Source organism: Papio anubis, chromosome 4 (genome assembly GCF_008728515.1).
Source record: "Papio anubis isolate 15944 chromosome 4, Panubis1.0, whole genome shotgun sequence".
Taxonomy (NCBI): domain Eukaryota; kingdom Metazoa; phylum Chordata; class Mammalia; order Primates; family Cercopithecidae; genus Papio; species Papio anubis.
Window position 1 is genome coordinate 56,813,916 of NC_044979.1, and position 13,264 is coordinate 56,827,179.

General features: G+C 37.3%; 1 protein-coding gene across 11 annotated transcripts in view; it reads left to right on the forward strand.

The window, feature by feature from the left end:
• PHTF2 (putative homeodomain transcription factor 2) overlaps positions 1-6,968 on the forward strand; it is a 159,287-nt gene extending 152,319 nt beyond the window's left edge. For all 11 annotated transcript variants that reach the window (XM_031665266.1, XM_031665271.1, XM_031665263.1 and 8 more), the window contains 3 exons: positions 981-1,076; positions 3,580-3,705; positions 4,598-6,968. In XM_031665266.1, coding sequence (XP_031521126.1) covers positions 981-1,076; positions 3,580-3,705; positions 4,598-4,618 — 243 coding nt within the window. In that variant the 3' untranslated portion in view covers positions 4,619-6,968. The remainder of the gene's footprint in view (positions 1-980; positions 1,077-3,579; positions 3,706-4,597) is intronic.
• Positions 6,969-13,264: the final 6,296 nt, after the last annotated feature.

Genomic DNA, 13,264 nt, shown 5'->3' on the forward strand with positions numbered 1-13,264 from the left:
CTCACTCTGAGGCTAACGGTTTCTCATTTCTGCCCTTCTCTTCACCTTTCTTCCAGTGGCCTTTCTGTAGACTTGCTACCCTATAATTTTGGTTTACACATGGTTTTGGTTTGGTTTAGCATGAGTTCTGGCTTAGACTTTTACTGACTTTTCAGTTTATGTTCCTACAATATCTGATAGATCATGTTAGTCTTACCTAGTCAGTGTATGTATGTATGTATGTGTGTGTATTTATATATATATAAATACATCAAAATTGTATTCTTTTGTTACCAAAGCTATATATATATATATAGCTTTGGTTTGGGTGTACATTCCAGCCTAATCAGCGATGGCTGCCAGATTGTGGGTGAAGGTGAGATCTAATGGGATAAGCACAGTTGCCTAGCCTTGCTTCTTCCACTGGCTTGGGGTTAGAGCATTTTTCAAAGAAAGGAACTGTGGACACCCCAGAATTGTCTATCATAGAGTAGATAATACAAATACACAAATATTTTTTAGTGACTTTCAAATAAATCATAAAACAGCAAGGCATTGTGACTGTCTATAATCCCAACACTTTGGGAGGCTGAGATGGGAGGATCACTTGAATCCAGGAGTTCAAGACCAGCCTAGGCAACATAGCAAGACCCCATCTCTAGTAAAAAAGAAAGAAAGAAATAATAAACCATTGATTTAGTTTATTATAATTATTATTTATTTTTTAGGTTGATTTGGCTGTGATACTAAAGTGTCTCACCTTTTAAATAATGCTGTCCAGTCTTTTTTATTTTGGCTTTTGATTACATTTGAAAAGTGTTTGAGTAACAGTTATTATTTTCCTATTATAAAATAAGTATAGGAAATTTGGAATGTATAGTATAAAGAGTATTAAAATCGCCTATAATCTCGATAACCAGATACTTGAATGAATATCTTTCAAGTCCTTTAAAAATGTGTATTTATTATAATTTTAAGCATTTATATTCTTTTTATAAAAGATAAACCTCTACTTGAAAATGGAGAAAAAACCTAACAAAAAGGAGGAACTGACACTAGTGAATAATGTTTTAAAACTGGCTACTAAACTGCTAAAGGTAAGAATAGAATTGAAAATGGTTATAATGTCAAATATGCTGTTCTGACATAATTTTTGTTTTTTGTTTATAGATACTACTTTATATTTGGTTTTCATGATTATCCAAGTTGTTTCCAAGTTATACTTGTGCACATACATACAATTTATATTTTACTTCTCATTGCAAAAGTGCTCAAACTAATCCAAATAATTTCTTTGGAAATTGTATATTAATACTTAATATTATGTTTAGAGTATTGTAGAGGTTGGCATCTTTGGAAATGTATGCCTCCTAGACCTTAAAATAGATTTCAGAAAAGAAAATTTGTTGCCGGGCGCGGTGGCTCAAGCCTGTAATCCCAGCACTTTGGGAGGCCAAGACGGGCGGATCATGAGGTCAGGAGATCGAGACCATCCTGGCTAACACAGTGAAACCCCGTCTCTACTAAAAAATACAAAAAACTAGCTGGGCGAGGTGGCAGGCGCCTGTAGTCCCAGCTACCCGGGAGGCTGAGGCAGGAGAATGGCACAAACCCGGGAGGCGGAGCTTGCAGTGAGCTGAGATCCGGCCACTGCACTCCAGCCCGGGCGACAGCACAAGACTCCGTCTCAAAAAAAAAAAAAAAAAAAGAAAATTTGTTGTTAACTTGGGAAGGTTTTTACTTTGTGTTTCTCAGAGCAGTCTTCTGGTTGGCCTGAGTTAGCTTAAAAAGTAATAATACCTAATTTTCATAATAAATGTATGTCATAAACATTTAATTTTTGGTAACAAAAGAATACAATTTTGATGTATTTTATCTCATAATAATTCTTTGGGGGTAATTTAATAAAACATTTTTTATCACTGCTTACAATATTCATTATGTTTTTAGTTCTTAAAAGGAAAAAAGTTTTTAAAATTTCAACTTCTATAACCAATTGAATATAATTGTTACAGTTATTTATATATTTTCAGAGGATGGTATGAAATTAGTTGTGTTTCAAAGTTACAGTTAATTCTTCAGTCAACTAAACGGTGTGAATTGGGTATAGACTTTGCACCACATAGTATTGAAGGGTTCAGAAGAAGTGGGTGGGGGGATAATAAAAAGCAATTACAGATGGCTTTCATTTTCAAATCCCTTTAATTATCTTGAGGAAGATGGTGACATTTAAATAATGAACAAGATAATAGAGGCAAATTCCATTTTTGACCAAAATGCTCAATGGGGAAAAATATCTTGAATTAATAGTTTTATGTTTGCTTGACACATGTATATTGTATCTTCAGAGTGTAGCCGCTGTGTAGTCGTATGTTTGCTTGACACATGTATATTGGGTATCTTCAGAGTGTAGCCACTGTGTAGTCGTATGTTTGCTTGACACATGTATATTGGGTATCTTCAGAGTGTAGGCACTGTGTAGGAAGGGGCTACAAAGGTGAGACTTAATGAGCAGCCACAATCTCAGAGCAAAGTATAAAAATGACTAGAATAACAAAGCATAATAGTATGATTCTTTTTGATCATACATAGCCTCTAGTCAAACTACGTAGATTTCTAGTCAGAAATCTGGGACTTAATGTAGATCGTACCTTCTTTCTCTCTCTCTTTACAGCCAAGAAATTCTCAAGTCCACTGATTCAGTCTTTTTAATATCTTCCAATTCATCCCTTCTCTATTAGTACTGCCCTATGTGAGATCCTTGTCTCTCACTTAAGCTTTTGATACACTGAACTCCTTATAGATATTCTTGCTTCTGGTCTCATTGCTCCCTAGTCTTTCTTCTACATTGCTGGCCCAGTGATCTTTCTTCCTTGTACTTGGGCCCTAACAATGCTGAGCAACCTGTAGCCATTCAGATGTGTCATGTTCTCATGTGTCTTAGAATGTATACTCCCCACCATCCACAAAGTTTCAGGAGCACCTTCCTCTATGGCCCCAGTATTTGCTTTTTATATGTACCTTTGAAATGGGACTTTCATATTTTAATTATTTGTTGCATGTCTACTAAATGTAAGGTCCTTCAGCTCAGGGACTGAATCTTAACTTCCCAGAGCCTAGCACAGGGCTTGGCATATAATAGAACTTTAAATGTTTGAATTAACCAATTAATCAATCCATGTATTTGAAAATAAACTGACTCAAAGAGGAGTTTTTACATGTTATAATCTTATCAGAAAATTTGGTCAATTTCTGATTCTTCTACCAAAAGGTATTGTTCTCTTTCAGTTTCTAGTCTAGTTCTTATATTAAAAAATGTTCTCTAGCCTCCTTATAATAGCTTAAGGGACAGAAATTGGAGTTACAAATTTAGTCACAGAGTTCTTTTAAAGGATGTTCCTTTTTTGTTTAAAACCATTAAAACTATTATTAAAATTTACTTGTTTCAAGTTTAACCAAGTTTATCCTTTCTAAAAGCATCCATAATTGGTAACTTTTTTGAAAGTGTTTTTTAAAAATTCTCATTGTATATTGTTCTGAATTAGCTTACGTAGTAATTCTTTTTGAATCTGGGACTGACTTTTTTTTCTCTTCTGCTAGGAATTGGACAGTCCTTTCAGATTATATGGGCTTACAATGAATCCGCTGCTTTATAACATCACCCAAGTGGTTATCCTGTCAGCTGTTTCTGGTGTTATCAGTGACTTGCTTGGATTTAATTTAAAGGTAAGAGGTTGCAAGTACTTTTTGTTTTTTAGTTTCCTGTTGCATTTTTGTAGCACCCATTTTGCCCTCACATACACAGTAATGCAGTCATTTTGGTAAGATTGCAATTAGTGAACATTTCACATTTAATTTCAAAGAATTATATATATTTATGTTTTATGATACTGACAGGAATTTCTAACTTGGAACAGTATTTATTGTAAATAGAAGTCTTGTGTAGGATATGTAGAAGTTTTTATTTTTATTTTTTATTTTGAGATGGAGTCTTGCTCTGTCGCCCAGGCTGGTGTGCAGTTGAGCGACCTTGGCTCACTGCAACCTCTGCCTCCCGGGTTCAAGCAATTCTCCTGCCTCAGCCTCCCGAGTAGCTGGGACTACAGGTGTGCACCACCATGCCTGGCTGATTTTTGTATTTTTGGTAGAGACAGGGTTTTGCAATGTTAGCCAGACTGGTCTCGAACTCCTTACCTCAAGCGATATACCCACCTTGGCCTCCCAGAGTGCTGGGATTACAGGTGTGAGTCACCACGCCCAGCAAGAAGTATTTATTTTTACTAATAAAACTTTAATTTAGATGATAAAAAAGAAAAAGAAAAGCCCTATTTCTGTTTTTGGCCAAAAGTTATATTATTTATTTATATAGCAATGCATACATCTTCCAATATATGCACAGCTAACTGTTAGGAAGATGTAAGATAATCATACTAAACCAGTTCTGTATATACATATATATATATAGCCACTTCTCAAGAGAAAGCAATCGAAATCTGATTTTTACATTTTTGTTTGTGTTTAAGGTTAGTTCTTCTTAAATGGTATTACTATATATAATTTAAGCTTTGATATTAAAACTGGCTTGTCACCACTTCTTTTTTTTTTTTTTTTTTTTTAGCTGTGGAAGATTAAATCATGACAATTCAAAGAAAAGAAGATGTAGCCTTTTTTCCAGAATAAGAGTACTGACTAAGCTGCCTGAAAGCTTGTCACTGATTCTTTGCTTCAGGAGTCTCAGCTGGGGAGTTGAAGTGTTTACATCAGACTGTCTTGTGCAATTCTTATATTTATTTTACTTGTTCACTTTTTTTTACATTTATTTTAGTCTTTATATTTTATTTTTAAGCATTGATGTACTTAGTTGTTGAAAGGGTGATGAAACTGATATCCAGATACTTGAGATCCTGGTAATTGGTCATAAATATTGGCAAAATAACAAATTGTGAAAATAGAAGCCATTGCTAAGCACTGTTTCTCCATCAATGCCGTGAACTTGCCTTACTTGAGGAAAAATTCTTTAACTTTGGAATATTGCATTGAACTCAGCTATACACATAAAACATTTTCTTCGGTAAATCAAGATCCAGTCAGGGTTTCTCTTGAATTATTTTGGAACAATGCCAGGATCCAAACTGATTAAGTTGCAGTTTAAGCACCCTTCAGTATTAATATATACGGTATTATATAACAGGTCAACAAGTGCTCTTTGATGATAAAACTTGTAATAGAGCAATAATTGTAAATGGTTACCATACTGTAAGATATTTTGATAAAAATTAACTAGTAATACTTGTATTTATTTGAAACACTGGGCTGTTTGCACAGCTCCAGCTGTGCATGCTCAAAATGTGCACTTTTTAAAATTGTTACTTTTAATGCGTATCTTTATATGGGATCTGTTATAGTGTACTAGGGCATGATATGGTATCCTTTTGAGTGAGGTATATACTCATCTCACAAGTGAAGTGCCTACTGATATTACTAAAGTACATTATGTTTACTCAAGTAAATAATTTTCTCCCCATGGTACACTCTAGTACAGGCTATTCATACCACACTCAAATGAACAACTTAAGAATAAGGCTAAGAACCAATAAAATATTTCTCTAATTGCTAGTTATAAAACTATATCCAAATTTTCAGAAAAGACAGCTTCAGCTTGCAAATTCTATCCTCTAAACTTATCTGGTGCATTATCCCTACCCCACCCCCATTATATAAGGGCTATTTTAGATGCTTTTAACCTCCCCAACGAATAATTTGCCAAGTGTCCAATGAGAACTTATCATGTTGGTGTGTTAGGTAAATCGGGCGAATATGATAGTATCTTACATTGGGCCTTGATTTTAAGTTGTTATATTTGTACAATCGAGTATTTTAGGAATTACATGAAACATGAAATGGTTTTTGCAATTTTTTTTAAACTGGGCATCTGGTTTCTAAAAATTCATTTGAAACAATCTAGAATTTTCTTGGTGCAAAGTGTATCATGTGGAATATCCTCGTATTTTTACCATATTTTAAGAACTTTAAAATGATTAATTGTAAATAATTTGTTTGATTGGTGCAGTTATAATCCCCAAATCATAATCTTAAAATCAGGAATGTGTGGAGAACAGAGCCATGTCGTATCACTTTGCTCTTACCATTCCTTTTGATCAACCTCAATTCAGCCTCATTGTGTAGTATGTTTTTTCTTGCTATGAAAAACAACAGAAAGCATTTCATTTGATTTGCCTATGTTCAAATATGTTTAATAATGACCAAAGTGCATTCTGAGTTTTTTCAAGGAATGTATTACTGGAGCTTTAAGAACATACTTAGTTTCTCATGTGAAAACTTAGGCTTTGTCTGATGTTTCTTCTTCCTGTATTGTCTAATGTTGAGGTTGTTTTTAGGAATTATATTTTATAAACTTTTTCAAAATAAGGTACATACCTATACAGAACTTAACATTTTGCACAGAATATATCAAATATATTTTGAGAAAAAAAGTACGGCATGAGTTCTGTTAGGAATAAAAGATGAAACTATTGTATCTCACAAAAAAATCTTATTTCAGAATGGAAATATTTTTGAGAAAAGTAGCTGAGTATACTGGTTTAAGAAAATGCTTGTTTTAGATTGAGGTTAACTTAGAGTTGGGAGTTGATTTATTAAGTACAGTATACCTCTCAACAGTTTATTAATAATATGTTGAATTATGTCAGTGTGGGCAGCAGTAGAATACTAAAAGGAAAATGGCATTTTAAGCAATTTCAGAACATTAACTGAACTATTTTCAAAGCAGAAAAATTGACATTGCTGCCTTTAAGAATACCATGAATGTAAGACGTTGAAAGAAATTGTAACATACCACATACTATAGAAAAGGCAGTTCAAAGATAGAATTGTGGCAGATGTTGTGTGTGAACTGTTGTTTCTTTGCCACATGTGTTGTATTTGAAAGTTTGACAGCAAGTTTAAAATAAAACATTCTATGACTGACAGTGTTGTTTTTTTTTTCAATTTTCAGGTCATATACATTTCTATGATAATTTTGTGTTTAGTTAACAAAATTTAGTTAGATTTGGGGGGAGTGAAAATAAATTTTTTATAGCTTTCCAACATTTTAGATTTTGTTATGATTCTTAGAACATGAAAAAATAATACATACACAGGCTTTTCATCACCAAAATGATATCACTAATGTTTGTTTGCTTGTTTGTTTTTGAATACAGCAAACTGGCTGTGGCCTGGAATATTAAAGCTCATTGTGAATAGATAGTGTTTTTTTTTATTTTTGTTTTTTGTTTGTTTGTTTGTTTGTTTTTGAGATGGAGTCTCGCACTGTCACCCAGGCTGGAGTGCAATGGCATGATCTCGGCTCACTGCAACCTCCGCCTCCCAGGTTCATGCCATTCTCCTGCCTCAGCCTCCCAAGTGGCTGGGATTATAGGCGCCCACCACCACACCCAGCTAATTTTTTGTATTTTTAGTAGAGACAGGGTTTCTCTATGTTGGCCAGACTGGTCTCAAACTCCTGATCTCATTATCCACCCGCCTCAGCCTCCCAAAGTGCTGGGCTTATAGGCATGAGCCACCGCACCCAGCCGACAGTGGTGTTTTTAAACAAATGATTTTACCACATGAATTCAGCATGAGAGATTATGATCAACAAAGGATGGCTAAACATTCTAGTATTTCTGTTATCTGATTGGTCCAAGTGTTCACTGGGATTAAATTAATCTAGGACTATTAATTCAAGTGCACTTTCAAACTTACTTTAAGCTTAGAAATGGCTCTTTCAATGAATCTCCCTTCATACTTCAAAATAGCAATATGACTGGCACCTCTTAATTGTTTGCTATATCACTTAGAACATAATTCTCAACCTTTTTTCTGCCAAGCCTATACAAAAAGATACCACAAATGCTTAACAGTAGCACTGGCTCCCCAAAGAACTTGCTGCCTGGAGAATCTAAAAGGCCATTAGGGATGGGAAAAACCCAAGTGCATAACACTTCTGATACCAGATTCTCTGGCAGACACCAACTGGGTGTTTTCGAATTTAACTCAGCTCTAACACTATACCTGAAAGAGCGTCAGATCCCACAGGTTGAGGGCTCATTCCCACAAGACTGCCCCCACTTCGCATGCCAGTCACAAGACCCAGGTTGTGATCTGGCTCCCCATCAGGGTTCCTATGACCCTCTTCTTGGGTTCAATTAATTTGCTAGAGAAACACTTAACTTTTACAGGTTTATAAAGGATACAGATGATGGAGGAGATGCATAGGCAAGGTATGGGGGAAGGAGTGTGGAACTTTCATGCCCTGTCCAGAGTGTGCCACACTCTAGGAGGCTCCATGGGTTGTGCAACCCAGAAACCCTCCAAATCCCTTAGTTGAGGGATTTTTATGGAGACTTCAAATCACATAGGCATGATGAATAAACTCCATTTCCAGCCTCTCTGGAGGGAAGGTGGAACTGAAAGTTGCAAGTTTATAATCCTGGTTTGGTTCTTCTGGTGACTGGCCCTCATTCGGGAGCCCACCAAGAGTTGTCTCCTTATAGTAAAAGACTTTCCTATTACCTGGAATTACAAAGCTTTTAGGAACTGCGTGACAGGAGCTAGAGTCAAAGACCAAATATTAGAACAAATGATTCTCCTAGCACCCTTGTCATTCAGGAAATTACAAGAGCTTTAGCAGCTCTGCCAGTGACTGGGAGCAGAGACCTGTATATATATATAATTTCACAGAGGTGGTGCAGATACACTTTCAAGAAAGTATTCCCCAAGTGATTTGTAAAATTTGTTCCACTTAACCACTTGTCACTGCCTTGAGAATTATTGGCTTAAGATACAAAATTTTGTAGAATGTGTAAAAGAAAATAAAATTTAAGGACCCTCCAAACTTACTATGTCCAGGGGAAGCTAAGCCCTAGGGACAGAGTAATGTAGCATATTTGCCCCTTCTGCTTCTTAGATTATAGATTAACTTTCTTCCTTATTGTTCTTGTTCTGTAAATGACTAGGAAAGACCAGAGACCAGACTTCTCCCTCTTCTAGTCCCTAATCTTTGTTATAGATTAACTGCCTCTTTTATTGTTCTATACCTAAATCAGACCAGGTGGAGCAAAAGACCCCCATGACTGTTACATCTTCAGTGTAGAATATTAAATACACATTTTAAGAGAAAGAAAAGACCACCTCAGCTAATTAGATCATTGAATTATGCATTACACCTTCTATAGAAAGATGTAGAAATTCTGTTAAGCTCCCCTAAACTTTGTCTATATAAATGATCCCAAACTTCCAGACTTCAGAACACTGACTTCCATCCTTTGGAATATGTGCTTCCCCAGGGGCTGTTGTCAAACTTTGTGCTTGAGTAAACTTACTCAAACTGAGATTCTTTTTTTTTTTTTTTTTTTTTCCCTGAGATGGAGTATTGCATAGGCTGCAGTTCAGTGGCACGATCTCAGCTCACCGCAACCTCCGCCTCCCAGATTCAAGTGATTCTCATGCCTCAGCTTTCCAAATAGCTGGGATTACAGGTGTATGCCACCATGTCTGGTTATTTTTTGTATTTTTAGTAGAGATGGGGGTTTCACCATGTTGGCCAGGCTGGTTTTGGACTCCTGACCTTGGGTGATCTGCCTGCCTTGGCCTTTCTATGTGCTGAGATTATAGGTGTGAGCCACTGCGCCTGGCCAATTTACTGGATTCTAACCCTTTTGATTATTTAAGGTTGACAAATGTAAATTCCATGAGATATTAACTGTATTTACCACTATTCTCAGCACCTGAAACAGTGCCTGATACACAGAAAAATCACAATATATTTACCTAATGTGTGACTTGAGTCGAATAGGACCTTCGACACCACTCATTCCAAAGTCCCCATTTTACCACATGAAAAAAATAGGCCCCAGAAGGTGTTAAGAAACTTGCCCAAGGTTGCACAACTACTTAATGATAGAACCCAAACTCTCTGTATCCCCTTTGCAGGTATACATTCTATAATCGTATCTTTGTGTAAGCATTTGACACCTCTTGACTGATCAAAATTGTTCATCATAGGAAGAATACCCTGGGGGGAACAAAAATATTGATGAATTATCTGTCCATTTTTTAGTGAGGTCATATACAAACTAATAAACCTTGGCAGTAGGAAAACATCAGAATTCATCTTGACATCTCCCTGTTCTACTCTCTGCAGTGTGTCCTAGTGGTAAGAACACATGCTTTGGCATCAGGCTTCTTTTAGTCTTGAGCAAATTAACCTCTGTGAGCTTTGGTTTTCTCAGCTGTAAATTACTAAGAGTAATAATACCTACCTTACAGGGCTATTAGGAGGATTAATGAGATAGCATATGTAAAGCACCTAGCAAGGAACTGATGTGTTGGTTATGCAGGAAAATTGGTTCTCTTCACCTTTCTCACCAAGAAAAACAAGTAATGGCCTAGGGCAATTAACAAAAATTTCCAAGCTAAATCATTCATATGACATAAGATATCACATGCATCCCCACCAAATATGAGAACCATTAAGAGTCATCCTTCTCACAAACTATCACTCTTCTCTATGAGAAAAATTCTTTTACATGAAGTTGACATTTAATTCCCTTTCTTCCTAAGCAGGCACACTAAAATGTGGGAGGAAAGGCTCATTCTTTTGCAAGCCTACTTGTTACTGTATATCCAATTATGAGCAATTTTGCTAAATTCTCAGATGCACATTCCATTCATATCTCTTCATTATTAGATCTCTGGCTCATTTGTATGTGGATACTCCCACTAACAGCACCCTAGAGTCCTTTCATTTTCAACCTGCTTCTCAACTTTTAAGTCAACTGCTCACTGTTCATACTTGGACTTGCTGGAGAGCATCGAACTTGACTTTCTAGAAATCATGCTTGTCAAGATCTAACTGAAATCTCTCAGCTCTATATTTGGCATTGTGCCTTTTAATCCATTTCATGTCCATTTATATGCTGCCTACAATGGCTTTTTTAAACCTCCTTTCTCACCCTCAAGTTCCTCTCATCTGTATCTGTTTCCTCTAACTTTACTGAAAAGATATAGATCATTAAGCTCTGTCGAAAAGATGTTGCTCTCTGAGCCCAACTCTCCCTCAGTCCCCAGGATTCGGTCCCTGTCCGCCTTTAATCTTTTCCTTTCCTGATTTTATAAGTTATTTAGATTTTGATGAGAGATAATTGTACCTAGAGTATGGGAGAACTATTTAAGGTTTACAGGTTGGGTGGAACCCTTGTATACTAGATGGCTCTGTGCTGTGAGGGCTTGCCACACTCTCAGCCTTCATCTGAACAGAGCAGAAAGTTGTTTCTGCATGTTCACCAAGCCCCGCTGGACTGTATCACTTTTCTCTCCGGGCCGTAACTCAGTGGTCAGTGATTGGTGCCTTGCTCTAAAGCGGCCCGCCATTTTATGTGCCTGCAAGTAGCCTGTAGGGTTGGTTTTGGCATGAGAGCTTTGCCCAGTAGATGTACTGTATCCTTGATGGTGACTTGCTGACTCAGTGAGATTCTCTCTTACTGCAAATTTGAATTTAGGATACAGTGTTAGCAGGAGGAGTTGCTCGAAAAGCAGAAACCCAAGAGAAACCATGAATTGAGCAAAGCCATAAAGTAAAAAGGAGGTAGTGATAATGGAGAAAGGAGAGGAAAGTAACAGAAATTGCCCAAAACTGGCAGGAGCAGAGAAACCGAGCAATAGCTTGGGTAGTTTTAGACCTTCACCATATCATTACAATGCTAAAATCCCTGCCCTTAAATGAAGATGGCCACCATGTTGTATACATACAATGTATGAAGAATCATGTTTGGGGACTGCACCTGTGCGTCTGGAACTCCACCCTGAGCATGTTATATACCCGCCCTGCCCCTCATCTAACTCTTTGCAATCCCCTGACTCCTATTGCTCCAGGAGAAGTTGCCTTTGGAGCAAGAGCTCCCCTCTCTATTCCCTGGCCACTGAATAAAACCCAATTGCCTTTTCCAATTGGACCTACTTTCTTTGCAGCTGATACAAAGTAGGCAAGGTACCAGTTTACTGTATCACATGTGAACAGTTTAGTATGGCTGGAGAAAATGATGTGTAGGCAAGAGTAGAATATAGTGCTGGAAGATGACTTTGTGGAGCCAAGAAATTTGTATTTTATCTTCAAGATGAGGACTGCCTAGCACAGTGCCTGGCATGTCCTAGTTGCTTGGTGAGTACAACACTGAGATGTCACCATCTTCACTAGGATACTTAGTAAACAGCTCCAGACTGAGACTGATTGATTGATTGATTGATATTTTGAGGCAGGGGCTTGCTCTGTTGCCCAGGCTGGAGTGCAGTGGTGCAATCATGGCTCACTGCAGCCTCAACCTCCTAGACTGAAGTGATCCTCCCACTTCAGCCTCCCAAGTAGCTGGGACTACAGGTGTGCACCACCACACTCAGCTAATTTTTTATTTTTATGTAGAGATGGGTCTCACTATGTTTTCAGGACTGGTCATTTTCTAAACTTAAAATTTAGTATAAAGAGTTCTATTCACTATGCTAGAATTTTTTTATGTAACTAAAATATTGACATGGTACAAGTTTGTATCCAAGAGTGTCTCAGTCCATTTAGTGTTGCTATCTAGGAATACCTCAGACCGGGTAATTTATTTTTAAAAGATATATTTGGCTCATGGTTCTGCAGGCTGTAAAAGAAGCCTGGTGCCTGCTTCTACTGAGGGTCTCTGACTGCTTGCACTCATCAGGGAAGGGAAGAGCCAGCATGCACAGAGATCACATGGGGAGAGAGGAAGTAAGTGTGGGGAGAGAGGAAGTAAGTGTAGGGAGAGAGGTGCCATGCTCTTTTTAACAACCAGTTATAATGGGAACTAATAGAGTGAGAACTCATTGCTAGGAGGATGGCACCAAAACATTTATGTGGAGATGAGTAAATCATGAGTAAGACATTCATGATTTGTCCTATGACCCAAACACCCCTCATTGGCTGCATCTCCAACATTGGGAGTCAAATTTCAACATGAGATTTGGAGGGGTCAAACTATAGCACAGGGTATGTATAATTAAGTTGACCTCAGTTTCTTTCTCCACCTTTGTTGTTGTTTTTATTTGTTTGTCTTTTGAGAGACGGTCTCGTTCTGTTGCCTAGGCTGGAGTGCAGGGGCAGAATCATGGCTCACTGAAGCCTCCCAGGCACAAGTGATCCTCCCCCCTCAGCCTCCTGAGTAGCTGGGACCACAGGTGCAGGCCACCACGCCTGGCTAATTTTTGT